Genomic DNA, 27,476 nt, shown 5'->3' with positions numbered 1-27,476 from the left:
TCACATACCAAACAGCGTAAGCTTGCACGTGTAAATATGAGTTAAATGTGTACCAGGGACTATAAACCAGTTCTTCCCGCATATTTTGAGTTCATGAGTGCGCATCTACAGTAACTGCAGTGCGAAATGCGGGTTGTAGTTTTTATAGACCTTGATGTTACACACTGTCCATTAGCTGGTGTATCTATAAAACGACATTGCCCAGAAATCCTTGCGTGCCAATTAGAAACGTCAACGAGCCACTGAACATTAAACGGAGCAGACCAAAATCCTAAACAAGGAAATGGTGGGGGAATAAAACGACCAAGATTATTTAATTAATGCATGTAATAATTAATATTTTATTTTATAGTAAATTAAGACATATTTATGGGTTAAAATGGATTACGACTTCAAAACAAAGCTGGCGGCCGAAAGGGAGAGAGTAGAAGATCTGTTCGAATATGAAGGTTGCAAAGTGGGTCGAGGCACCTACGGGCACGTTTATAAAGCTAAGCGCAAAGACGGGTAAGATTTTGAAAACGTTATTGTTTACACACAATAAACTGATTACAGATAATGTTAAGAAACACTACCCTTTTGTACGATGGATGGTGAATTGATTTGAACCACCCCGAGGGCAGCCCGTGTCTGTGTTTTTGTTTTCATGTACGCACTCACTTACAACGATCCTCCCCCTAAACAACACGGTGATGTTTATTTTTTTTGAAAGACTGTTCATAGGAATTGAGGAAACTTGCAACGTAAGTTACGAGGTTAATAGACGGTACAATGTTGATATTGGGATCTTTTGATTTCCTTAAACAACTTAGCTTTTCACTGACGTTTAAAAGAATGTCACCTTTGGCCAAGCACCATCATTTGGAAGCTATAATCCACGAAAAAGGAAACATACAGCAATAATGCTGCAATGTGTATCCCAATCATAAGATAACCACATAAGATACGTAACCAAGGACTGTTTCCTTTTATGACCTCTAACTTTGCTAGAGTGAACTCGATAGATAGATACATAGATAGATCTATCTTTATTAATGAAAGGGTGTGTGTGTGTGTGTGGGGGGGGGTGTTTGTGTGTGTGTGTGTGTGTGTGTGTGGGGGGGGGGGGGTGTACATCAGCAATGGAAAGAACAGCAAGAACAACTAAAATATTTAATAACAAATATATGTTTGCAATGTTAAAAACCACCCACTTAAGTATTGTCATAGTATATGATTTGTTATGCTTTTTAACTACTTACCTGCACTTGCACTTGATATTTGATCACACACCATGTTGAACACCATGTGCCTTTTTAGCCGTGTGTTTCTAAATGACTAAATAGCTTCATGCACAGGTTAACTTATCGTTGAGAACTTTACTTTTCAAAAGTTCTAATCTCAATTTTAAAGCGACACCCTATTCTACAGTTTTATTGTATCTGTACACAAATACACATTTGAAATGAATAGAGAGACTAGCGACACACAGTGGCTTTTGGCAAATTGCCCTTTATTGTTTCCAGTTTATTTGGTATAATTTCCTGTTGTCATTCGATTCACCTTGCTGTTTTGGCTTTTTGTAGTAGGCAACCCTATGAGCCTGTTTTACAAAGTTCCTCTCGCTGTCAGTAAGAAACATACAAAGTAGCACTTTGGCAAGCTGTGAAAGCATGCTCTAGGCCAATGTGCATCAACTGAAGAGGGAGTCTCCACATGCATGCACATTTGGGGAAACGATCCAAGGTTTTGGCCAGATGAAAGTGTAGAGGCCAGGCTTGTTGAGGAGCACAAAAGGCAGGCTGTGGACTGTGTGACAGCCCCTGCCCACTCTGCATCTACGCCAGCTCCCCCAGGAGCCTCTGGACACTAATCAGATGTGAATACCCAGAACAGATGTGATTCACTATTACCGTTATGTGGAGCCGAGCTGAAATCTAGCTAAATGCCTTCGTAGCACAGAAAGGAATACATTCAACAACTCAATCTTGCACCTTTCAGCATGAACTAGATGAACTTAACTCTAAGAAGTGTCTGCATTAGGTATTGTTTCCCACATTAGAAAACTGCTTATCTCAGAAAATCAATAGTTCTAACATCACATATTTCAATGTGCACATCAGAATATATCTTACATTTCAGTTTTGGTGTATTTGTCCTCAAACAGCATTTTACAAGGGCACAAATACAAGCTGAGCGACTGCAACCAGCTGTTTATAGAGAATATGAAAACAATATTCATATCTGCATGATGTCATATTTGTGTTGTAAGGAAGCAGGGTTATCAGTTTAATAAAGGCCCTCAATGTAGTGGAAGCCAGAGACAGTTTGCATGGTTGGGTGAGACCTAAGATGGAAAATGATCCTGACTCTGTATACAGACTGCACTCAACAACAACAGAGCACTCCTGTGGCAAGGGAATAGTTATCTCCAGCCAGAGGATATTGCTAATGGCAAGGATTCCACTGTTCCATGAAAGTTCTGACCGGCACTCAATCATCCCATGCCTGTTTCATTCCTGTTTCCTCCTGGTTCTCTTCCTTACAGTTGCAGACACTTTACCTTAAATTCCTACGGTTAACAAGGAATTTTGTTGATCTGGCATATTGTTCCGTAACACTCCGTATTTTCAGATAATAACTCTCTTTCTTCTCTTTTCCTCTTCTTTGTTTGTCTCTCTGCAGGAACGATGAGAAGGAGTATGCACTGAAACAAATTGAAGGCACTGGAATATCAATGTCTGCGTGTAGAGAAATCGCAGTGAGTTCCACTGCTATTCAAGGGGCTTTGAATGTTTTACATTGTTTAAAGCATCAGAAATGATAGGTTCATCTGAATTATAATCCAGTAACCAAATAACCGTAACTTGACAAAATAACAATTAATATACTCCTATAAGAGGTTGGTATCCTCCTACAATGAGATCTGCATTGCAGCTGCTATACCACCACTGAGCTGCTGGTGTTGCTAAATATAGAAATATCTGTTTAGTCAGTCTGAACATTATGTACACACAGTATGACCAACAAAGAATACATGAACATTTTACTGCAGTAGGTAAAGTGTGCACTAGTGAAGCTTTATTGAATCAACAATGAACTTCCTTGTTCAGCTTCGTAGGTGGTGCAAATATGCATGCATACGCATCCATTCTCACAAACAGCTGTGATACGTTTAGTCCCAACATAGTTCTAAGCAGAAAACCCCAAACTACAGTTTGTCCTGTGGGGTAGCTAGCTTTATGTTTTCACAGTGATAGTTGTAAGCAGAACACACCAATTAGGATAGTCGAAATGTTTGTGGTGGTGGTGGGCGTGCCATATCTATTTGTCATTCAACATCTCTCTGTAAGTAGCAGCAGAGGTACGAATGTGACCCTTGTGACAGGCTAGCTGGATATTATGTAATGGACTCTGGTTTCCGTACACCCACATACCTACAGTGCCCTCCAAAAGTATTGGAACAGTGAGGCCAATTCCTTTATTTTTGCTGTAGACTGAAAACATTTGGGCTTGACATCAAATAATGAACGTGAGACCAGAGATCAACGTTTCAGCTTTTATTTCCAGGTATTTACATCAGGATCTGATGCACAACTAAGAAAATATCACATTTTGTTTGAATCCACCCATTTGTCATGTGATCAAAAGTATTGGAACAGATATACTTAAAACATATTTAAGTGAATAAGACTTAATATTTAGTTGCAAATCCTTTGCTTTCAATAACTGCAGCAAGTCTGTGACCCATTGACGTCACCAAACTTTTGCATTCTTCCTTTTTGATGCTTTCCCAGGCTTTCACTGCAGCCTCTTTCAGTTGTTGTTTGTTTTGTGGGGTTCCTCCCTTCAGTCTCCTCTTAAGCAGGTAAAATGCATGCTCTATAGGGTTTAAGTCTGGAGATTGACTTGGCCAGTCTAATACCTTCCATTTCTTGCCCCTGATGAACTCCTTTGTTGTTTTGGCAGTGTGTTTTGGGTCGTTATCTTGCTGCATGATGAAGGCTCTGCCAATCAGTTTGGTTGCATCTTTCCTTAAATTGGCAGACAAAATGTTTCTGTAGACTTCCGAGTTCATTTTGCTGCTGCCATCATGTGTTACATCCTCAATGAAGATTAATGAGCCCGTCCTAGAAGAAGCCATGCAAGCCCAAGCCATGACATTACCTCCACCGTGTTTCACAGATGAGCTTGTGTGTTTGGGATCATGAGCAGTTCCTTTCTTTCTCCAAACTTTAGCCTTTCCATCACTTTGGTAAAAGTTAATCTTTGTCTCATCAGTCCATAAAACTTTGTCCCAGAATTTTTGAGGTTCATCTCTGTACTTTTTGGCAAATTCCAGCCTGGCCTTCCTATTCTTCTTGCTAATGAGTGGTTTGCATCTTCTGGTGTAGCCCTTGTACTTTTGTTCATGAAGTCTTCTGCGAACAGTAGATAGTGATACCTTCACTCCTGCCATCTGGAGGTTGTTGCTGATCTCACTAACAGTTGTTTTAGGGTCTTTCTTTACAGCTCTCACAATGTTTCTGTCATCAACTGCTGATGTTTTCCTTGGTCTACCTGTTCGACGTCTGTTACTTAGTACACCAGTAGTTTTCTTCTTCTTCAGGACATTCCAAATGGTTGTACTGGCTATGGCCAATGTTTCTGCAATGGCTCTGATTGATTTTCCATCTTCTCTAAGACTCACAATTGCTTGTTTTTCACCCAAAGACAGCGCTCCGGTTTTCATGTTGTTTTCACCTCTGAATACAGTCTGCATAGACAAAACCTATCTTACCCAATCTGAACCTGAGTGTAGACATTCAGTGGTATTTATTGATTGAATAATGTATGTAATAGGACACACCTGGGCAACAAAACACACCTGTCAGTCATATGTTCCAATACTTTTGCTCACGTGACAAATGGGTGGGTTAGAACAAAAAGGTGATATTTTCTCATTTGTGCATCAGATCCTGATGTAAATACCTGGAAATAAAAGCTGAAACGTTGATCTCTGGTTTCACATTCATCGTTTGATGTCAAGCCCAAATGTTTTCAGTCTACAGCAAAAATAAAGGAATTGGCCTCACTGTTCCAATACTTTTGGAGGGCACTGTATATGTGTTAGATATGTGCCATATGATCCGAGGAATGTAGTCTAATGTAGGTGCACTGGCTATTTGTAACTATTAGTTGTGGAGATAAACTTTTTTACTCAAAACACTCATCACTTGATGATGACTGGTAGTGGATCGTAACATAAATAGTTTGAATTTTTTTTATTCTACAGCATTTGACCACTATCTTATATGAATAGTTGAAGATAGGTAGGAGTTGGATTGTACTTAAATAAACACACATTGATAATTCTCAGCCAACTGTCAATAGAGTGGTTCTTTCAAAGCCATGCCCAGTTTTATAACTCAATCAAGATTTTGCTTTTCAAACAATCCGCATGTTAGTAAGTGATTTGGAATAACATTTACTCAATTTTCTCAGGACAACGGAATAAATTCATAATTAGGTGGATGTGATTTCCTGCCTTTGTGAACCACTAAGGGCCGGGTTTCCCAGATCCGTTAAGAAGCTCTTAATGCTAAGAGCTTCTTAGAAACGTTCTAAGAGCGTTCTACAGCGCTTTTAGAACGTTCCTAAGAAGATATTAGCGTTAAGAGCTTATTAACCAATCTGGGAAACCCAGCCAAGGTTTTCTTCAAAGTTAAAGATCCAAGCTTATGAAAGTCCACAGCCAATCACGTGGCAGATCTTCTCTCCCTCTCTCTCTATTGTCAGCTGGATGATACTGCCCCTCCCTGGATGTGATCTCTGATGACGTCATTGAAAGTATTAGTCAGCCGTGTTCCATCAAAATATTCCTGTGACTCATCAAACATATTGTGTAAGTCATCAGAATCAGAAATCAGAAAGGGTTTTAAGAAAGTTTCCACAAACAAGGAATTTATTTTGTCAGGAAGGTGCATATGTTCAACATATAGGAGTACATTTTAAATAAGTGGTGTACATTTAAACAAGTCTAACTATACTATACAAGTCTAACTATACAATACAAGGGTATGTCTGGTTATTGGTTATTGTCTAGTTATTGCACATCATTTAGTAATGACTGCCAGTGTGTAGTGTTATTGCAGCTAACTTAACCACCATACGCAAGACGCAGGCATAAGCGTACGCTGTAGGCATAGGAGTTTCCTACACAAAGTATCCCAAAGAATGCTTCCACATGGTGGGCCTCGTACTAAAGCAAGCAAGGAAAGGGGAGAGATTGCAAAGAGGCGGGGGGTGGGGGGGCTGCACAATTCCTGGGGAGGGTGAAGTAGATATGCACTGTCAAGGTCTCTGGGGTGGGGGTGAGGGGGGGCGGTGCTGAGCAGAGCGAGTGGAAAAGGCAGGTAGGAGGTTAGTCCTGTCCCTCCCCTCACCTCCCCTTTCCTCACCTCGCCTCCCTTTGCCTCCCATCGTCAGAGCGGAGAAAGCTCCACACAGGGGTTCCTGCCTGCTGAATCTTAGAGCCACCAGAAATTTGTTTCACTCTAAGTCCCCCAGACCCGCTTCGCTGTAACAGAACAATGGACTCTTTGTGTCACCATTCCCACCCCCTACCCCCAAACCCAACCACCCCTCCCATTTCGGTTGAACGAACTGTGTAACAGAGTTTGGCATACCACATTCATGACTGAGGGGGGGATTGGGTTGGGGGTAGGAGGGAACAGGGGGGTGGATGGTTTTCAGCCATGTGTTATTGGTTTTGTAACTTCAAATGGCTTAAAGATCTTTTTGTTTTTTTCCATGTTGGTCTGTCCCTTCAGAAGTTGTGGAAAAATCATTAAATTCTGCACCGCTTCATAACCGAATGCACTTCTTTGATTATAGGCAATCACTGAGAGGAATGGAATACATTCAGGCTGTTGTATTATAGATGTTTGAGCATTCCTAGCAACAACTCTCTGGCAGTTTACGTGCATTCAGCTTTGCACCTCTTGTTGATGCTGTGCTTTGTGTTTTAAACAGAGAGTACCTTTAACTCACCTGTCCCTTAGTCTTCTCATGTAGCCGTGCTGCCCTGACCTCTGATCTGAATGATGCTAGGTTCAAAACCCCCTGGCTCTCCAAGTGTGGATGGTTGACTGTGCACAAACACTATAAACTGAGTGAAGCCCCGTAATTAATACACTTACTTAGACTGAAAGCTCTGAGAAAGTAAAGTTTTTGCACACGATTATGATCCACGTTTTTACAGTGGTATATCTCAAAGTATTTCTTATTGTCCTTTTTTTGGTCTGTGAGTCAGAGAGTTTGAACTGAACATATGTGTCAGGTTTAGGGTATTGTGCAAGTTTGTTCACACTGGACCTATTTCTTCATCTAACAGGTGCAAGCCAAGGACAAGTCTATTGAGTTTAGGCTGGCCTTTGTGGATTGAAACATTGTTTATGAATTCAATTATACTCCTGAAACAAGTCTTGTTTTGCGTCGTGTTTATTACTATAAACAATGGCTTTTGTCTAAGTAAATGACTAGGGGCTTAGCATGAGACAAAAGACCTTTACTCCTGTTATTTTTATTCTCTTATCCTCTTGATTGAAAGCACTGCAAAAACATGGTGCGTGTTAACTTGTGGTTGTTTTCAAGGATGTGGGGAGATATGAATCGCTGATGCTAATAGATACAAACCAAAGAAGGATGTTATTTTACCTCCCCTCTGTTAACTAACCTCCCCTCTTCTCTGTTGACTAACCATAATTGTTGCATTGATGAGAAGTTAAAGGTAGACATACTAAACATACTCCCCAAGAAAGTATAGTTCTCTCAAAGGAGATGTTATGAAAGGTTGTGTAGTTGGAAGCTGTAGTACAAGACATGTGGTAGCAATCATACTATAGATTATATTAAATGTAGCCAGCAGAATGATCCGCTGTGGATTCTTTCTGTCTTCAAGTGGCTTTGCTGTTGTTTTTGCAAGCTATTTGAGCTTGCGTCAGCTGTTTTGTCCCCCCCAACCGTCATCCAGATAGATATGCAAACAAGAACATATTCTGGTTGTGTTTGCTTAGGGAGTTGGTTCACTTCTTCTCCCACTGAGTTGCTATGGTATAACATGATAGCTAATGACTGGGTGTCAGTCCTGCGGAAGAGCTCACAAATCTGATTCAATTTGATAAAAGAAGTAATGAATGTGCTTTGGTAAAAAGCGGTTAAAGCGAGCAATGCCAATGCTGGCTCAATCAAATCCAGAATGCATTCCTAACCTGATGCATTCTCCTCTGCTTAAGAACTGCATCATGATGTCCATTCTGGTGAAGACTATGCTACGTTAATCCCTCTCAGAGCAGCAGACCAGGGTTTCTCAACACCACAGCTTTTAGCTTTGTCAGCAGGATCTGTGTGACTCTGAATAACACAGCAAATGGCTGCTGTCGAGAACGCTTTTCTTGCCAATTGGTCGTTCGGTCTCCGAGAAAAGCTTGGCCTGCTTCTCTCTCTCTCTCTTTTTTTCCTCTTTCTCACTGTCTTGCTCTCTCTCTCTCTCTCTGTCTCTCTCTCTCTCTCTCTCTCTCTCTCTCTGTCTCTCTCTCTCTCTCTCTCTCTCTCTCTCTCTCTCTGTCTATCTCTCTCTCTCTCTCTCTGTCTATTTCTCTCTCTCTATGTCTATCTCTCTCTCTCTCCCTTTCTTACTCTCTCTCTCTCTCTCTCTCTCTCTCTCTCTCTCTCTCTCTCTCTCTGTCTCTGTCTCTGTCTCTGTCTCTGTCTCTCTCTCTCTCTCCCCTTCTTACTCTCTCTCTCTCTCTCTCTCTCTCCCTTTCTTACTCTCTCTTTCTCTCTCTTTCTGTCTCTTTCTGTCTCTTTCTGTCTCTCTCTCTCTCTCTCTCTCTCTCTCTCTCTCTCTCTCTCTCTCTCTCTCTCTCTCTCTCTCTCTCTCTCTCATACACACACCCTCTAAAGCCAGACAGAGGCGTGTTGTATCTCTGGGTCCAGTACTGGTCTCAGATCCAAACATGGCAACCGGCTGTGGATTCATCGACCCAGTGCTCTGGAGCCGCATGAGAGACTCCAGGTCATTAATCAGAGCTTTACAGCACCGGGCTGATCTGTTTATCTTCTGCATCTTCTTCTTCTCTGGTGTGTGTGTGTGTGTGAGTGTTTGACTTGTGTTGAGCATGAGTTAGACACAATTCCATGTTTTATCTGTTCCGCCAGTGTAGCCAGCAAGTTGTAACTTGCAAAACAATGGCCTGGTTTTCCAAGCAATGTTGATGCCTGAAAAGCAAATCCATTTTCACTTTAGGACTATGCCTATTTTGGGTACAGGAAAGTACCCCTCATGTTAGGGTTAGCTTATTTAAAGGTGTAATGGTTATCCTAGCCTAGTCTGGTTCAGCTGGGTCTGTTTAGGACATGTCCAGTGAGTACATTCTCTTGTGAAGCTGTTTAAAAGCATGACCCATTTTTCCCTCAGAACAGGGACAAATGGATTGGTCTATTCTTTTTGCCACACTACCCTTTCCACACAAACCCTGCACTGGAAAATAAGATAGTTTTTCTTGTTTTAAATTTTTATATTGTACCAATTTTCTTTTTCTTCTTCTGATTAATCCTTTTCTGATTAATTTGTTCTGGACAGGCATTTTCAAACTGATTTACACAAAGATTGGCATTAGAGATGTGCCCACTGTGACAACCTAACATAACCTTGGACTAATCCACATTGGCTTTGTATTGATTGCATTGAGAGTGCTATGTTTTATGGATGAAACCAATTGATAGCCCATAGTTTTTTGGGGCTGTGTTTGTGTATGTGTGTGTGTGTGAGAAAGTAGTGGAACAAGCAGAGCAAGAGGGTACTTCAGCAAGCAGGTTAGGACACATACCCAGGTAGCTGACACCCAGCGTTGCTACAACATTGTGTGTCAGGAGGATCAGATGGCTGAGTGGTTAGGGAGTCGGGCTATTAATCAGAGTTTGTTGGTTCGATTCCCGGCTGTGCCAAATCACAATGTGTCCTGGGGCAAGGCACTTCACCCTACTTGCCTCGGGGAGAATGTCCCTGTACTTACTGTAAGTCGCTCTGGATAAGAGCGTCTGCTAAATGACTAAAATGAAATGTAATGTAATGTGTCAGATGGAGAGTTAATTTACCCGTTTATGTCGCATTACCTGCTTTCTGGAATACCCCCTGGCCTGGTTGGTTTGTGGGGGGCTCTAGGACCGAAGTGTGCCACCAAAGAGCGTGGCGTGTCCATAAGCCATGGACTCATTAGCACAATGCCGTGTCATAGCTGCAGGATTAGGCTGAATTAAACACCTCAATAACCCCCGTCTTAATTTTTTCCCCATTCAAAGGCCAAATCAAACATGCTTCACACAATCACAGCATTATTTCCCATCCACTCTGCTCTCTGAAGGCCCCTCCCCCTCCCTCTTCCCTTTCCTGGGAATCGAGAGTTCCAGAGGGGTACGTTTACGTTCTGAAAGTGCCGAGAGCCAGTGTTCTCAGTAACTGTGTCTGAGATGGACAGACACTCTGAAATTACAGCCGTGCACTGTGAGCCGCTGTCCTGGTTTCGTGTTTAGTATAAGGTGTCGGCCAAGACTGGCAAAGGTATTTTTCCTTGGGTTTTAGGTTAGGTGACACACAGAGTAATCACATTAACCGTAATGTTGAATAATTCATTCTGTGGATAGGATTATGATCTCTTTCAGCTCTTTCCCCCCTTGGGCCTCCCACTGTCACCGTAGTAACTGTAAAGGGCACAAGTGATTATGGATTTAGCCGTTTGTCAAAACGACAAAGTAAGAAAGGCTGTGTCAAACCGATTAAGGAATAATATCATAACAACAGAAGGCCATTAAATGATGTGTTCTGTAGACACGCCTGTTGCAGACTGTAGGCTAGCCTGTTGCAGACTGGTGATGTGTACTGTAGGCTAACCTGTTGCAGACTGTAGGCTAGCCTGTTGCAGACTGGTGATGTGTACTGTAGGCTAGCCTGTTGCAGACTGTAGGCTAGCCTGTTGCAGACTGGTGAAGTGTACTGTAGGCTAGCCTGTTGCAGACTGTAGGCTAGCCTGTTGCAGACTGGTGATGTGTACTGGAGGCCAGCCTGTTACAGACTGTAGGCTAGCCTGTTGCAGACTGGTGATGTGTACTGTAGAATAGCCTGTTGCAGACTGTAGGCTAGCCTGTTGCAGACTGTTGGCTAGCCTGTTGCAGACTGTAGGCTAGCCTGTTGCAGACTGGTGATGTGTACTGTAGAATAGCCTGTTGCAGACTGTAGGCTAGCCTGTTGCAGACTGTAGGCTAGCCTGTTGCAGACTTTTGAGTGTTGAAGCAGAATATCTGAAGTTCATCATAGCTGAGAGAGCGCATCAGAGGAGCTACAGTGGAGTTTATCAACATTTTCAACCTTTCTAAGCTTTTTCAAAATAAGAAAAATAAATATTATTTTCTACATTTTCTTTCATACAATTTCTTTTTTTCAACCTTTCGAAACTGTCTTTAGAATTTTTTTTTTGTTAACTGTTCTCGATACCTTCTTTTCACACACAACACAGCACAACCAAGTTTCAAATTTTTTGTAAACTTTTTTTCCCAAAAATATTTATAAACCTTTTCAACCAATAAGATATCAAGTTTTAGTCACGAGTTTCGTGTTGGGGCCTAAGCAAGACTACTAACGTCGAACTTCATAGTGCCTAAATACTTGCGATAATTGAGCTACTAACACACACAAATCTTTCTGCCTTTTTAATTAGATGTACTGTAAGTCTTTAAAATGAAAGTCTTCTAATCGTTAACGCCTGTATTTGAATAATTATTCCTGAATGTTCCTCTTGTCTGTCTCTCGCCAGCTGCTACGAGAGTTGAACCACTCCAACGTGATAGCGCTGCAGAAAGTGTTCCTCTCCCACAGCGACAGGAAGGTGTGGCTCCTATTTGACTATGCCGAACATGACCTCTGGGTGAGTGAAGCATTACTGACACCTTCTGTGAAACATGCCAACGTCCCAAATCCCCCCAAAAAATTAACACCCGATTGGATGAATTTCAAACCCTCTATTCTCATCTTTTCAATCACGGGCAAAGATGTACCAATGCCATCCTAGGATAGCCTAAGTTGTATCAGTGGGTCTGATTTCTTCCTTTCAGCACATCATCAAGTTTCACCGGGCTTCCAAGGCCAACAAGAAACCCATGCAGCTGCCACGAGGGATGGTCAAATCACTCCTGTATCAGATTCTGGATGGAATTCATTACCTACATTCCAACTGGGTGCTGCACAGAGATCTGGTCAGTGCCACTGTTCAAATGTTACCACTGATCACAGAGTCGTAAATATATTGAATATTAATCTGAATAATTTTGACGACAATGTAAAATTGAAAATCGTGAATATCTAATACATTTTAGCTTCTTTTTTTTTGCTGGTCCTTGTGTTGCTTGTGTTTTAAGATCACCGTCTGGCTCCTCTGTGTCCACACACACGCACACACACACATGCACACACACACTAGTGCACACCCACATGCCCAACTTCTCCATTTGAACCTCAACACTTAATCATATTTTCCCAAGAGTTTGTTATGATAGCAACAGGAAGGGACTTGGAGGGTTTCCAGCTAGTCAGGTTGTGTTATTCTGGCACAGGTGTTGTTATACCATAGGGAGGTTTTTGTTATCATTCCTCTATGCCTTTGGCTGTGGAGCTGGGTGTCTTGACATAGTGAATGACCCATCCACCCGACTGCCTCCTCCTTCCATCCCCTCCAACAATATGTAGCACTTCTGTGAGATTTTCTCCTTTGCAGTTTTCCCACAGTACTTTCCTGGAAAGGCTGTCAGTTCACCTGTTCACTATCGCCTGGCTCAATGTGCCAGAGGTCAGTCCCTGGCCTTAGTCAAACAATGTCACAGGGTTGACTTCTCTCTCTCTCTCTCGTTCACTCTTTTTTGTCTCATCTCTCTTATCTGGCAAAGTAAAGCTTAGAGAATACTGTCTCTCTATCTTTTATCTCGTATCATTGAAACTTCAGTTCCCCAGAAAGGGTCATGTTCCTTCTGTAACAAATGATTGAAATCTCAACGGACAACAGCACAGCATTAATTGGAGTAAGCACAGTAGAGCAAAATAGGATGATTCAATTGGGCAGGGTAATGCTAGATTAGTTACATACAACAATTTGTATGTGACTGAATGAAAGAGTATAGGATCCAATCCACTGTAAAAGTCACAGCTGTTCCTTACTTATTTTCAACACCCACTAATCGCTGGCCAAGCATACAGTAAGTCAGTTGATGGGAGTTGACTTCCGACACTGGAAAGGCTGAACAGGCCACCAAATCCCTTCGCTTCAGGAATCTTATAAAGCCTTTATCAGACCATCCCCTCTTACATAATAACCCCGGCAATCCCAAATGGCTTGGTGGTGCCTGGACTGACGGGCTGCTGCACATAAATACCCAGGGATCAGAGAGGGGGCTTCCCTTGCTGTTCTCACTCATCCTGACTGGGCAACAGCAGTCTGGATCAGTTCACAGGGTGCGTACAGTAGTCTATGTTATGCCTACGCACGCGGACCTTGGGAGGGGATCACAGGGGTCAAGGACTCTTCACCAATCTGAAGGTTGATTGAGTGCAGTCTGTTGAAGGGGAGGGAGAAGGGAGCATGTTGGATTTCTTGTGTGTGTGACCTCAAGGGTCAAGTCCTGCACTAGTCCTGCCGCACGGTCCACAGTTTACGGCTGTGGTGTTTTATAAGACTCACATGGTAACCAGGGCTGTTTTGTCTTATTGGAGCTAGTCTCTTATCTAAGCTCCAACTCTTCCGGCTCTTAATAGTTGTTTTCGTTAGTACAGGATGAATTTCCTTGTTGCGGCGCTGTGTCTGACTTGAGACCAAGGCTGAAGTGTTGATGCAGTGTTTCAGTGTATTTTCTCAAAGATAGCACTTCCTGCTATTATGGTCTCTCCAGTGGTTGCTATCACACTACATTGCGTTGTAATCTGTTACATCGTCAGCTTGAACATGTTTCTTGTGAATTTCACAGAACTTCTGATGTTTCTTTGAAAAGGGTAAAAAAATTGCTCAATTACTTTTTTTGGAAAGTTACCCATTCCGTCTTCTGACGGCTCAAAGTTGATGTATGTTTGAGTTATCAAGCTACAGGTTCACTCTACTATTCATGCGAGGGTAGGTCTGTTGGTCTAAGGAGTAGGTGAGCATTAACAAGAGCAGCATTCCTGTTCTCCAGAGGGGCCAAAACACCACACACACACCACACACACACATTCTAACCCAGCCCTTTATCAGTAGCCACAGGGGTAGACACTGGTAACAGCATGTCTTTCATGCCTCTACCTCTTCAGCACTTACATAACAGTCAACCTTCTGGGTCTGTGTGTTGGAGAGAGAGAGAGAGAGAGAGAGAGAGAGAGAGAGAGAGAGAGAGAGGGAGAGAGAGAGAGAGAGAGAGAGAGGGAAAGAGAGAGAGAGAGAGGGAGAGAGGGGGAGGGAGGGACAGAGAGAGAGAGAGAGAGAGAAAGAGAGAGAGAGAGGGAGGGAGAGAAAGCAGAAGCAGAGAAGCAGAGAGCAACCCCCCCTTCCCCTCCCCCACTCCAGAAGGCAGCTCCCAGCCTGCCCCACCCCCTCCTCCAGCCCATGTTATGTAACAGAGAGCAGCCAGTGCAAATCACACCACTACTCCACGCATGGAGAGCCTTCCTGCTCCTCTGCCATCTTGCTGACTTTGCAGCTTCACAGCGGGGCTGAGGGATGTTCACCCGATGTGCGCTCATGTACTAAACCTCCCTTCTCGGAGAAGAAAAGCATGCAGGTGACTGTAATGCATAACGCTTACCTGTGGAAAAATCCATACGTGACAGCCAGTAGGAAGAAATGAGGACACCAAATAGGAACTATTTTTAGTTTGCTGTTGTCGAGTGTCTAAGCTCTCTCTCTCACACCTGCCCGTTTCCGCGCATGATCCTCCTGAAGGCATGTCCTTTCATGAGGTCGTGGAATATTATTGGACCGTGTATAGCTCGTCCCCCCAGTAATGTGTGTCCCACTACGTTGGGGAGAGAAACTATAATACAGGTGGCTGAGCGATTAGGGAATCGGGCTTGTAATCAGAAGGTTGCCGGTTCTATTCCCAGCCGTGACAAATGACATTGTGTCTTTGGGCAAGGTACTTCACCCTACTTGCCTCGGGGGGGGGGAATGTCCCTGTACTTACTGTAAGTCGCTCTGAATAAGAGCGTCTGCTAAATGACTAAATGTAAATGAATGTCCTTTGTGTGAAGGTGTGCCCTGTCCTGTGGCATCAGCAGGCCTGCACAGCCATAATTCACATGCAGTATGGAATGTGGGACTGCAAAAAACGAAACAGGGTCATTACTTAATCATGAAACATGTGCCAGGAAAAAAAGGAAACACTAGCTACTGCCGGAGCCAGGACAAAGGAGCTGAATTAATAATGACTTGGCTATACTGTAGTGTGTCTCTGGCGCATGACTATTTTGGACTTGACGCGGTAATATTGTTTTCTAAAGACAGGCAGGACGTTGGGGATCATATTGACAGTCCCTCAGAGTATTAAGTTCCCCCTCTTAAGTCGCTGAATGTTACCTACTGACTGCAAAGCTTAACATGATGGGGGTTTGGAAACAAGGGGCAGGTCATAATGTCTAAACAGTAATAATTCAGCACGGGTACCTTGTTATTGTAAGATCCATTTTTATCTGTGCGATTTGCATTTACGTTTTCCAGTCATTCAGTTTGTGTTTTATTCAGGCGTTATGGTAATTACTGTTTTTCCTGTTCAGGGAATCATTCTCTTGGCACACAGGTTCAGGGATATGAATGTCTTTAGACTGAACCGATGAACCTAGGTGTTCATAAGTTGAAGGAAGATCCAGGCCCAGTCATTTGATCATGTAAATAACTTTGTGTTTGTTGATAGAGGTGTGTGTGTGTCTTCTTGCTGTTTTGAATAATACAGCTCATTATAAGTGCTGTTCCTATAGCAACAGACCGTGTTTGTTGAGCTGACTGAATCCTGTGAGATTTCAGATTCACGTAGTGCGACTCAGGGGAGAAACAGATGGAGAAGGGTGTATGATGAGTGCCCTGTTGCACAAGTACAGTTATTGGGATTTGGCGTATGTAGACTCAGTTACATTTACATTTAGTCATTTAGCAGACGCTCTCATCCAGAGCGACTTACAGTAAGTGAAGGAGTCAGATGGCTTAGCGGTGAGGGAGTTGGGCTAGTAATCAGAAGGTTGCCAGATCGATTCCCCGCCGTGCCACATGATTTGTGTCCTTGGGCAAGGCACTTCACCCTACTTGCCTCGGGGGGAATGTCCCTGTACTTACTGTAAGTCGCTCTGGGTAAGAGCGTCTGCTAAATGACTAAATGTAAATGTATTCCAAAGATTGTGAAGTTAGTGACCTAGGGCCTGTCCTGATCCCATAACTAAAGGCAATTTTTCTTCTGTTATTCTTTGTCCCTCCAGAAACCAGCCAACATTCTGGTGATGGGAGAGGGACCGGAACGAGGAAGAGTGAAAATCGGTACAGGCTCACACACCTGGTCATGCATCACACACCTGGTCATGCATCACACACGCGGTTTTAGCAACCTATCAAGTAACATATTGACTGAGTGAGTTGTTGGAAGCATTTCACACAAGCGGAGTTACGTAAGAGCAGCTATTATGGGAAGATGTCTGCAATGCCAAGCCAGAGCTTGGTTATTGTTTTAGTGAAACTGGAGCCCTTGAGCCTGTCATGGCTTGGTGATACATTCCCTGGCAGGGCACCAGGAGATGTCATACTTTTACCTGACAGACCACAGTGATTAAAACCCCAACCATCAAAACTACCCACATTCAGCCAGTTGTTTTATTTTACACACCAGAGAAAATAGGACTGTTATATGCAAAGTGTCAAGAGTGCTTATAACTCCACAGCCTTCACTCTGTCAGAGAGGAGAACAGAGACCAACACACTGCACACCCACTACACAACATTCTGGCAAAGCATAGGAGTCACTTTCAGCAACAGACGTTATCTGCCGCGGTGCTCAACACATTGCTTGAGGAGGTAATTCCGGTCATCCGGCATGAGGCAGGACAGTAGGTCGGTCTGGGAACTGGATACGAGTCCTTGAGCCAATGTAACCGGTTCTCGAATACCCAACACTACTTATCCATACCAAGGATTCAAACCTACACTGTAGTGGACACACCTGATCTGCAGGACAGGTGTTCAGGAGATAAACATGTCCATCATGGTATGGCTTTCTTAAAGGACGTCCTGAAACTGGAGTCCCAGTTCAGACCCTGTCTAGTTGGCTTGGTTGATATGTGAGCCCATGGCAGATCTCTCTTCAAGACTGTGGCCTTGTACGAGAGCACCTTACTCCTGATACTACCGTGTTGATACTATGTCCACACTATGTTGATACTGTTCCTCTCTGTCTCCTTGGTTACTCAGCTGACATGGGTTTCGCGAGGCTCTTCAATTCTCCTCTGAAGCCGCTAGCTGACCTTGACCCGGTGGTGGTGACCTTCTGGTACCGGGCGCCTGAGCTCTTGCTAGGAGCCCGCCACTACACCAAAGCTATCGGTGAGTCGACAGAACCAGGACCTTAGAGGTATATAGTCCGAAGTAGAATTAGACTGAAACAGTGAAGAGACAATTTTGTGTTTGTCAATCCTAGAATTTCCATGCCCATTCAAATATGTAACCAAATCATACAGAATAGAATCAGGCTTTCTCAACCCTAGTCCTCGCCGGGACCCCCTGCCCTGGTCCTCGGGACCCCCTGCCCTGGTCCTCGGGACCCCCTGCCCTGGTCCTCGGGACCCCCTGCCCTGGTCCTCGGGACCCCCTGCCGTGCATGTTCTAGATGTTTCAGTGTTCCAACACACCTGATTCAAACGACTGAAGGCTTTTGCCGAACTTGATAACAAGCCTTTCATTTGAATCAGGTGTGTTGGAGTAGGGAATCATTCTAGAACATGCAGGACAGGGAGTCTTGGAGGACCAGGTTTCAGAGAGGCGGTACTAGATAACTAACTGCTCAACATGCAGCTCTGAACTCTGGGTCTCTGTTGCCCCGATGTCTGACTGTGGAGGTGTTTGCTGTGAAGGGAGGAACGCGTAAACTTCTCAGAACAGAAGTATGTTCTCCAATAACGTGAAGGTGTAAAGGTTAAAAAACATACTCTGTGGGTGTAGGTGAACGTGACATGAAGTGGTTTATGGCATCTATCTTTTTGGAAGGGTGTGTATAATTAGATTTAATTCCAGGAAGTCTTGAGTGTTGACTTGATCAGAGTCCAAGCCAGAATATGTTTTGCAAAATATTTTACTTCGCCCACATAACCCCCCAGAGCAGAAGGAAGTAAAGGAATGTCATTTTCGCTTTTAGTATTCAGACACAGTACATTTGTTACAGTGGCCCTGTCACAAAATGTTACGATTATGTCACACGTCTGAGAAAAGATAGTAGTTTAGTCACCATGTTTCTTCTCAATTAAGGTCATTTACTGCTACTCTTCATATGACAGTATATCCTCTAATCTGTGTTCTGTGGAAGGGTAAGGGGGTTCTGGACTGACAGTGTGGGACCTTGCAGGATAAGTACAGCTGTTCCCTTTCAGATATCTGGGCAATCGGCTGCATTTTTGCTGAGCTCTTGACGTCGGAGCCAATCTTTCACTGTCGCCAGGAAGACATCAAGACCAGTAACCCTTTCCACCACGATCAGCTGGACAGGATATTCAGTGTCATGGGCTTCCCTGCAGGTTTGTGAAAACACACGTGACTAGAAACACCTCCCAGATGTCGTCCAATTCACCAACCCCCTTGTCTTTTTGATGTGTTGTCATCCAACTAAATGCATGTCAGTGCTTTTACGGCCAGTAGTAATTGAGTTATTTTGCTTTATGTTTCTAAAATGTCTCCCCAGATAAAGATTGGGAAGATATCCGTAAGATGCCGGAGTACCCTACACTCCAGAAAGACTTCAGAAGAACAACGTTAGTAGAAGTGTGCACAGACCTGCTTGGGATGGCCTCCCATCTGGTTTGGTCTGTTTGTCATGTTCCCTGTTTTCCATGCTTCCTCAGGTATGCAAATAGCAGCCTAATCAAATACATGGAGAAGCATAAAGTTAAACCCGACAGCAAAGTTTTCTTGTTGGTAAGGACACAACACAAACCTCTCTGGTACATTGTGGAACCCAGTGTTTGTTTATGGACATTGTGATATCTGCACAGTCAAGCAATACTGTAATTGATAAGATGTTTATTGATGTTTATTGATAATGGCAGCTCCAGAAACTGCTCACAATGGACCCTACCAAAAGGATCACTTCTGAACAGGCACTGCAGGACGCCTACTTCTTAGAGGACCCCTTACCAACGTCTGAGTAAGACTCAATACTTCATCACTGAATCTCTAAAGTTCGTCCTTGAATTGTCTTCTCTCCTCATCTCCTTTTCCCTTCACATAAAAAGAGAGAGAGAGAGGAGAGATTTTCTCTAGTCCTTATGGTCCAAGGATGTAGTGGTCATTATTTCAGTGAACTGAATTGAAAACCTCATGAATCATAATTCATGTGTTTTTGTTTTTAGGATGTCTGGTGTGCTGTTTTCTTTTCTTCACTGAAGGAAATATGTTTATTATCACAGAAAGATAAAGAATGATGTCTTTTTTCCAGGCAGTTGGCCCATTTATAAACAAGCTCATTTGTCTTTGTTTTCAGTGTGTTTGCTGGGTGTCAGATACCCTACCCAAAACGAGAGTTTCTAAATGAAGACGAGCCAGAAGAAAAAACTGAGAAGGTAAAACCAGAAGTAGTAAATTGCAACCAAACGTCCACACATCTGCATTCACCATACACGTGTTCATTAGCGTGTGCATCAAACACCAGTGTAGAGGAGAACATCACGTGAGTTCCAGTAAAAGGATGTCAACCTCACTGATTCTACGAATCCAGAGGCTCTTCTGTGCCTTCACTGCTACTGTCAAAAAGGCAGCGTCTGATCCAAGTGCTGCCTCGCAGTCAGGCTGGGTGCCAGCCCTCCGCCAGCCAGGCTTGCTAGGCATGACAGGGCCTCATTGTTTCAGCTGACCAGTTCACGTGTCTTGGCATAGAACCCCATGAGAACCATGCAAGCCAGAGGGGCAGTGGGATTCCTGTAAGCCGTCTCAAGCAAGTACTTTCAAGGCCTCAGTCCCACATCGCTGTAAACAATGACACGCATCGATCAATGGCCTATTGTTCACGTGGCTACGCGTTGAAAACCCGTTTTCTGAAATCAGGGTTTGTTTGATGGTTTCATAGGAAATGTTGTCGATGTGTGGTAAGAATAGTTACGTCCTTTCATGCCGCAGTGACGTGCAACCAGGGTGGTGTCGGAAATGTTTACGTGTGTTTGAGTGTGTCTCCGCGTGTGTGTGTTTGTGCTCCCAGACGCAGCAGCACCAGACCCAGCAGCAGACCGTGGCCCAGCAGGCCCCCTCACAGCAGAACCCGGCCCAGACCAATGGCACCTCAGGGGGCACAGGGGCCAATCCCAGCGGGGGTCTTCAACACAGCCAGGACCAGGGGCCCCCGAACAAGAAACCTCGCATCGGGCCCTCAGGAGCCTCCTCAGGCACGGGAGTCCTGCAGTCAGAGTACCAGGTCAGATCAGTCTCACCAATGGACCATCAGAGTACCAGGTTAGATCAGTCTCACCAATGGACCATCAGAGTACCAGGTTAGATCAGTCTCACCAATGGACCATCAGAGTACCAGGTTAGATCAGTCTCACCAATGGACCATCAGAGTACCAGGTTAGATCAGTCTCACCAATGGACCATCAGAGTACCAGGTCAGATCAGTCTCACCAATGGACCATCAGAGTACCTGGTCAGATCAGTCTCACCAATGGACCATCAGAGTACCAGGTCAGATCAGTCTCACCAATGGACCATCAGAGTACCAGGTCAGATTAGTCTCACCAATGGACCACACAGGCACCTTTACTAACCATTTAAGCTGTTATTTTTGTACCTGGTAAACTTGGGTATGTCAACAATACAAATGGGTGGAGTAAAACAGCAAAAACGTGAGCCACCTTTGACACTTTAACTTAGGGGTCGAAACAAGGTGTCAAGCTTTGGCCTGGAGCACTCAGGCTTTGCTCTGAGAGACCAGACAGTGAAGGGATTTAACTCTGGCATGGTGGAGGTATGACGCTGGCTAACTGCAATGCCAGACATATTTTATCAGGAAGATAATGTCCTTTCTTTGGTTCACACCAGCCTGCTGATAAAGGATAGAGTCAAACACTGAGCCGGCATGTCTCTCTGCTGTCCTCTGTCCTGGCGCCGACTCTATCTTTGGCTCGGGCCTGTTCACGGGGTGTGGGACCGGCAGAGAGAAAGAGTGATTGTGAACCGTGGGGTGTGAGAGGGAGGGAGAGAGTGAAAGAGTATGTGTTAGAACATAAGCAAGGTTGAGATAAAGCTGGTCTCTCTGACCTTGCCTGTACCTCCGCTGGGGGCTGTTGAAAGGGGTACCAGCAGGTGCTATGTTTAGCCTGGGCTGAGGTTGCATGTGGGCAGCTGTTGGGATCTTCACAGTCAAGCTTTAGCCGATGTATAAATATCCCCCCTTTCTGAGGAACAGAATGGGACAGAGCTGGCTAGTTTGGCGTCACATTCAGCGCCCTACTTTCCTCCTCATTGATCACTCTCCCCCGGGCAATCCCATAATGCACTGCTCTGTCCCCCTCTGCACCACTCACACGATGTGTATGGGGGGGGGGGGGGGGGGGGGGGGGGTGGATATAGATGCACCCCAGTCCAGATCTGCCACCTACCCCTGGTCATTAAGTAGTGAATTGGGTAAATAGATCTTGATGTGGGTTTTTCTCAGACTGGCACAATGAGTCATATACAAGGTCAGGTACAAGTCAGTCAGTCAGTCAGTCACATATCTATTTTTCAACCTGGAAGTAGTAGGTTTATTATAGTACATTTACGTTTAGTCATTTAGCAGACGCGCTTATCCAGATCGACTTACAGTAAGTACAGGGACATTTTCCCTGAGGCAAGTAGGGTGAAGTGCCTTTCCCAAGGACACAACGTCATTTGGTACGGCTGGGAATCGAACTAACAACCTTCTGATTAATAGCCCGACTCCCTAAACGCTCAGCCATCTGACCCCCCCCCTAGTAGGGGGTTGGTGTTGTGATGGCTGTTTGATATATTCCCGTGTCCTCAGTCTTAAATATAGTTTCAATATGTCTGAAATATTTGCTCTGAGGATAGATAAATGTTGTCACCGTTTTGTACTTTGATTGTCTACACATGACTGACCATTGTCATAACTGAACCTTATTGCTTACCTCGCGTATCAGATCAAATAGCGTGCTGTCTTAAATTCCACAAGTGTCCATCAGTATGTTGAGAAGTCAGCCCCAATCCATTTCTATTTCTTTTTTCATGTAATTTCTATTTTTTATTTTTTTTATCTCCCCAGTGTCATAGACAAGGGCTATTTCAGGTTATAGATTTGTAGGTCAGGGTAAATCGCTGTAATTTAGGTCACCAGTTTTGGTAATTAGCAGAACTGTGGGTGAACAGCAGGAAATGCTGGAAAGTGCAGTATTGGTGTTGGTACGCACATCATGAACGGTCACTGTTTTAGTGTTACTGTCTGAAAGGCACCTTGTGACAAACAGATGTTCTCGAGGTGCCGAAAGTAGAGGAGTTGTTGAAACGTTTATGTTGCAGATGCGTGATTTTGAAACAATTCCAAGGTTAAACGAGGGTATCTTTTTAGTTTTGCAGAGTCACAAACAACAAACCGTGACGTCTCATTGTCGTCAAACGTTAATCATTTTCTCTCCGTTCATTTTCTCACCAGCACTCCAGCTCCCGCCATGGTTACCAAAGCAACGTCCAAGGTTCCGCCCAGCCCCAGAGCACCATGGGATACTCCTCGTCCTCCCATCAGTCCCACCAGTCTCATCGCTACTGAGTTCCTCTTAGAAGCAGAGGAGCTCCACGTTTACGTCATCACGGAACCAACCCACCACCTCAAGCACAACTCCACCACCCCCACGAGGCTCCAGCTTCTGCTCCACCACCCCCACGAGGTTCCAGCCTCTGCTCCAGCCTCTACTCCCCTCCGGGCCTCCTGATCAGACATGTTATTCAGATCACAGTCAGGCCATTCCAGCTCCTCCACCCCAACCGGTCAACCCCCCACCCCCCCTCCCCACCTTACGTCCACAATGCCCTCACACTCAAGTCAAGGGTACTGCAATATGGAGGCAAACTCAACATAGGAACCAAAAACAAGCCCTGCCTCACAAGGCTGTAGAACATAATGTTGTTTTTTTCACTAAATGGGTTGGTTTTATTATGGAGAGGAAACATGGGTTAGGTGTAACCTTAAACACCTACTACACAAATACTGAACCATGGCACTTATAAAAACTTGTTCTTTACATGGAAGGACTGCAGCTCTGTTCATTGATGTAAACTATATTGCACCTTTTCCTATTTGTTCAATTGACATTTTTGCTTGTTTGCTCTCAATAATTGATGTTTTTGTAAATATTGTCCAATATCGATCAGATAGGATGAAACACAGGAAATAACCCTTTACTGTTATCATTTGTAATCTGTTAAAAGATGGTTTTGTCCTAAGTAGATCCAACAGAAGACTCATGCCTCATGCCGGTAAGAGAATCTTTTTTTTCTTTTTCTGTTGCCCCTTAAGAATCACATGTTTTCACATGATAATCAGCTCACTAGCTGATGCAGTTGCAGGGATGTATGAAATAATTTATCTTGATCTTGTTTGAAGGTTTTTTGTTTTGTTTTTATACCTAGGCATCTGTTTGGGAGAGAAATTAAGTTTCTATATATCTCTGTACAGTCCTCTTTTCGGAATGCCCTTTTACAAGTTCTGTAATATTCTCCAGCAACTTTAGGTACCCTTCACTGAACTGGTTCAACAACCAAGTTATTCAGATACTATGGGTCAGAAGATGTTGACACTGCACTCATATTTAGTGACAAAGAAACCTATTTCTTTTTTTTCCGCTAATTTCACCTCATTTGTGGCCCGGCGGCTTCTGAGTGTGTGCCTCTGTCTGAGGGGCGGTCTGGGGACTCCGCGGATCGACACGTCCAGGAATGGACACAGAGTGGACAAAGGTCACTGAATGTGCGCACCGTCGTACAGGGCAGCTAAGAAGTGCACCTACGGTCCTGAAACTGCAACTGCCCAATGTCGTTTTTTTTTAATTCTCACTTTGTTTCGTGTTTTCTTGTCCCGTTTGACATTTCAATCAAGTTTGTTATCCAATCCAGTCGAAGAACTGCACTGTTGGAACAGATCCATGAGGAGCTGGAACAAATATGTGTTATGTACTCCACTTTTTCCTGTTCTACTCTACCCCCTGGTGGTGCACTGAGTGTTATAGAGTGGGATGTTTGTAGTGGTTTCCAGTAGTATTTCTCTCTCTCTTTCTCTCTCGCTCTGTCTCTCTCTCTTGAGAAGAAGATGAGCAGACTGGATGTGCACTGTGCCTAGAGATGTTGCACATGCACAGACATGAGGTCCGAGCTCCATGTACTTGTTCTGTGGCGTTTTTAAAGGGATGTTTGAGCGCTCGCTGACATCTAGTGGCCATAGACAGAACTGGATGGCCCCTCCTGCGCAGCGACAAGGAAACAAATGTACTTTTACATGTCGACACGATCCAGACAGTCTTCATCAAGTTGTTTTGCTTCATGATTCTTTAAACTGCCTTTGTGATGGTCCAGAAATCACTAGCCATGTTCTACTGGTATATTTGGATCAACAGCCCTGTGACAGATGGAGAGCACTATCCAGTAAGAGAGGATGGACGGATTCACATTTCACCACTTTCACACCAATTGGGAACATATGCAGTTGAGACTGCACTGCCTCTGTATATGTCAAAGGTGTGGATTTGTAGATACTGTACCTCCCTATACTGAGCGATCTGTCAGGATCTATCTCCTGCCCCTGGATCTTGGTCGTAGCACTCTCAGCAACATGTTTGACAGGATGTTGAATTACCATAGATGTTGTACCAGGTGACTTTTAAAGACACTAGTTTTAAAGAATCAGTCCAAGACCTTACAGTTAGCAGAATGTTTTGCATGTTGACACTGTTTCTCATCTATTGACTGATGATCTGGCACGCAGACCAGGGCTATACAGTAAGGTCCGTTAGTCTGTGACAAAACCAGCAGCTATCAAAAGGTTTTTTTTCATCTCTTTTTTATGTGTACAAGAAATATGAAGTGCAGCCGAAGAGCATTATGGATACTATAGTTTACTGTTGCGAATCTCTACATAAGCGAGGTGTCAAAAGTATTATTCAACCTGGGGCTCCTACAGGTAACAGTGGGGCAAATTACTGACAAACAGTTCCTATGCAAAAATCTAAGAGAAAAGCTTTTACTTGTTCAATGGCTTCAGTTTTGCAATGTAAGCATGCAGATCACACATTTACTGTGGTTTTAAAAATGATTTGGGATATCTATTCCTTGTGTAATTTTAATATTGAATTCAGTAAGATGGCATTCACTTTAGTTATGTTTCTTAAAGAATTGTTAATTGTACTATAGATTAAATATTGTTAGAGAAATGCATATATATTGATATCATTGTATACAATCATATTTATTTTCTCATGAGTATATGATAACCATGTTTAGGTCTGTCCTCTGCCTTAACTACAGTAGAAATAGAAAGGGACCTTTGTCAATCAGTCAGGCAATCGCCACACCACCCTAAACTACCATCATCATTATTTATAGTTTGCTCTCTATAGTCCAATGAAATAGCCATATCTGGTTGGTTGGTTACTGACTTAATGATACAAACTATCTAAGCAAATTCACCTTGTCTTGTTACTGATTGTACAGAACCATGACAGTGTTTATGCTGTTGGGCCCTTTTACACCTTTTCCGTGTCTTGCCTGTGTTCGATTGTTTATTCACACCTTTGCTTCTGTTGACTGCTTGTGTTCAGCACAGTCAGTCTACACACAAACCTGGGGGCTGGGCCTCTCGCCTCCAGTTTTACTGATGTGATACATGTTTTCATGTGTGGACAGTGCCTTTGCCGTGTTCGTCTTTATTTACTACTTGGTGGAATATTCAAGATTTTGTTTTTTATTTCCTATGCCGTCTATTATGGTATATTTGACTTCTATGTTTTGTTCCTGTTTTTTTATGTTCATTATCATCTACAGTCTGACTGGTTATTTACACTATTTGACATCAAGCAGCTAAATATCAACTGTGTTTTTTATCCTTTATCCGATCTTTAATTTAAAGACTGCAAAAAATATACAATGTAAAGTTATGGAGGATTGTATTCTCTTAGATATTGACCTAACCCATTGGTGAAACACAGTTAAATGTTTTAAAATGCTGTAAATAAGAACACATTTGAATAATTTCTCATATAAATATTGAATAATTGTCTTTAAATGCACTGTTATTACTGAAATATTTAGTGGTAAATAAAAAAGTATTTAATGTTTGTTTTTTTAATGTCTTGTTTAGACACTAAACTTATGACAGTTATGTGAAAGTTTTAAGACAGATTATGCTCTCTTATGTATGTGTAGATATTTATAGGCACACGATAGTATTCACATATGAATCATAGTGCCCTAGATCTTTACCCTGGAACATTTCTCCTTCAGTATTGTTGCATGTTTCTGTCTTTTCCAATCCATAACTTAAAGCACTTATTACCCTCTCAACAGTATATACAGACAGACACTGTTTGCAAGGTGCTCTTGTGAAACAGAACCATTATCAGACCTTTCAGTAAAACACAGCACTTATGAAGCCAGAAACATAGTGCTCTCAGTTAAACCTGGCAAACATACCAGAGCAGAATATGTACTGAGTGGACTGGACTTTCCCTATTCCAAATGCAAATCTTGTTTGAAATGTCACACTGTTTGTGCATAGTGCATTGATGTCAAGATGCCCCTTTCATCCTGCTTAAGACATGAAAGGCATCCACTTTGAATGGTGTGCTTTCATAAGAGGTTTCATTGTACATCAAGAAAGTGCTTTGCATGTCTGGGTATCTGTCAACTCATGCATTTTCTGTGTATTTTGTGTATATATATGTGTGTGTGTGTGTGTGTGCTCACACTTGAATTCAAAATACACACACAGCCTAAAGGTATTGTCTCCATAGCTTTCCTAGGTAAGGCTGCAATAACAATGCAGGAAATAATAAAAAAAATATATAAAACATGAGCTTCGAGCAACTTTGTCCTCATTTCATTGTACAAATGACTGTTAAATGAAAAAAGGTCCTATTTATATATTCTCAATTGTAATAAAACTTTTATGCTTCAGCCTCTTTCAATAGTAGAGAAGTCTTCTCTGACAGAGTAGGACTACCCTGTTTC

The 27,476-nt window shown here is 43.2% G+C and overlaps 1 protein-coding gene across 3 annotated transcripts; it reads left to right on the top strand.

The window, feature by feature from the left end:
- Positions 1–238: 238 nt before the first annotated feature.
- cdk19 (cyclin-dependent kinase 19) lies at positions 239–26,584 on the top strand. Of its 3 annotated transcripts, none has more exons than XR_006956207.1 (14): positions 239–507; positions 2,665–2,740; positions 11,832–11,942; positions 12,130–12,270; positions 16,499–16,556; positions 17,481–17,612; positions 18,653–18,796; positions 18,961–19,030; positions 19,121–19,193; positions 19,325–19,422; positions 19,759–19,837; positions 20,470–20,682; positions 22,915–23,735; positions 23,981–26,584. XR_006956207.1 is itself a non-coding variant. In XM_047021500.1 (13 exons), the coding sequence occupies exons 1-13, from the start codon at positions 380–382 to the stop codon at positions 23,026–23,028; spliced, it is 1,437 nt and encodes a 478-aa protein (XP_046877456.1). In that variant the 5' UTR covers positions 239–379; the 3' UTR covers positions 23,029–26,584. The 3 variants fall into 3 exon arrangements, 1 of the variants encoding a protein (XP_046877456.1); XR_006956206.1 differs by having other exon boundaries at positions 23,889–26,584; XM_047021500.1 differs by having other exon boundaries at positions 22,915–26,584.
- Positions 26,585–27,476: the final 892 nt, after the last annotated feature.

Source organism: Hypomesus transpacificus, chromosome 6 (genome assembly GCF_021917145.1).
Source record: "Hypomesus transpacificus isolate Combined female chromosome 6, fHypTra1, whole genome shotgun sequence".
NCBI lineage: Eukaryota > Metazoa > Chordata > Actinopteri > Osmeriformes > Osmeridae > Hypomesus > Hypomesus transpacificus.
The sequence above is the reverse complement of the archived record's forward strand: the minus strand, read 5'-3'. Positions and strand labels throughout refer to the sequence as shown.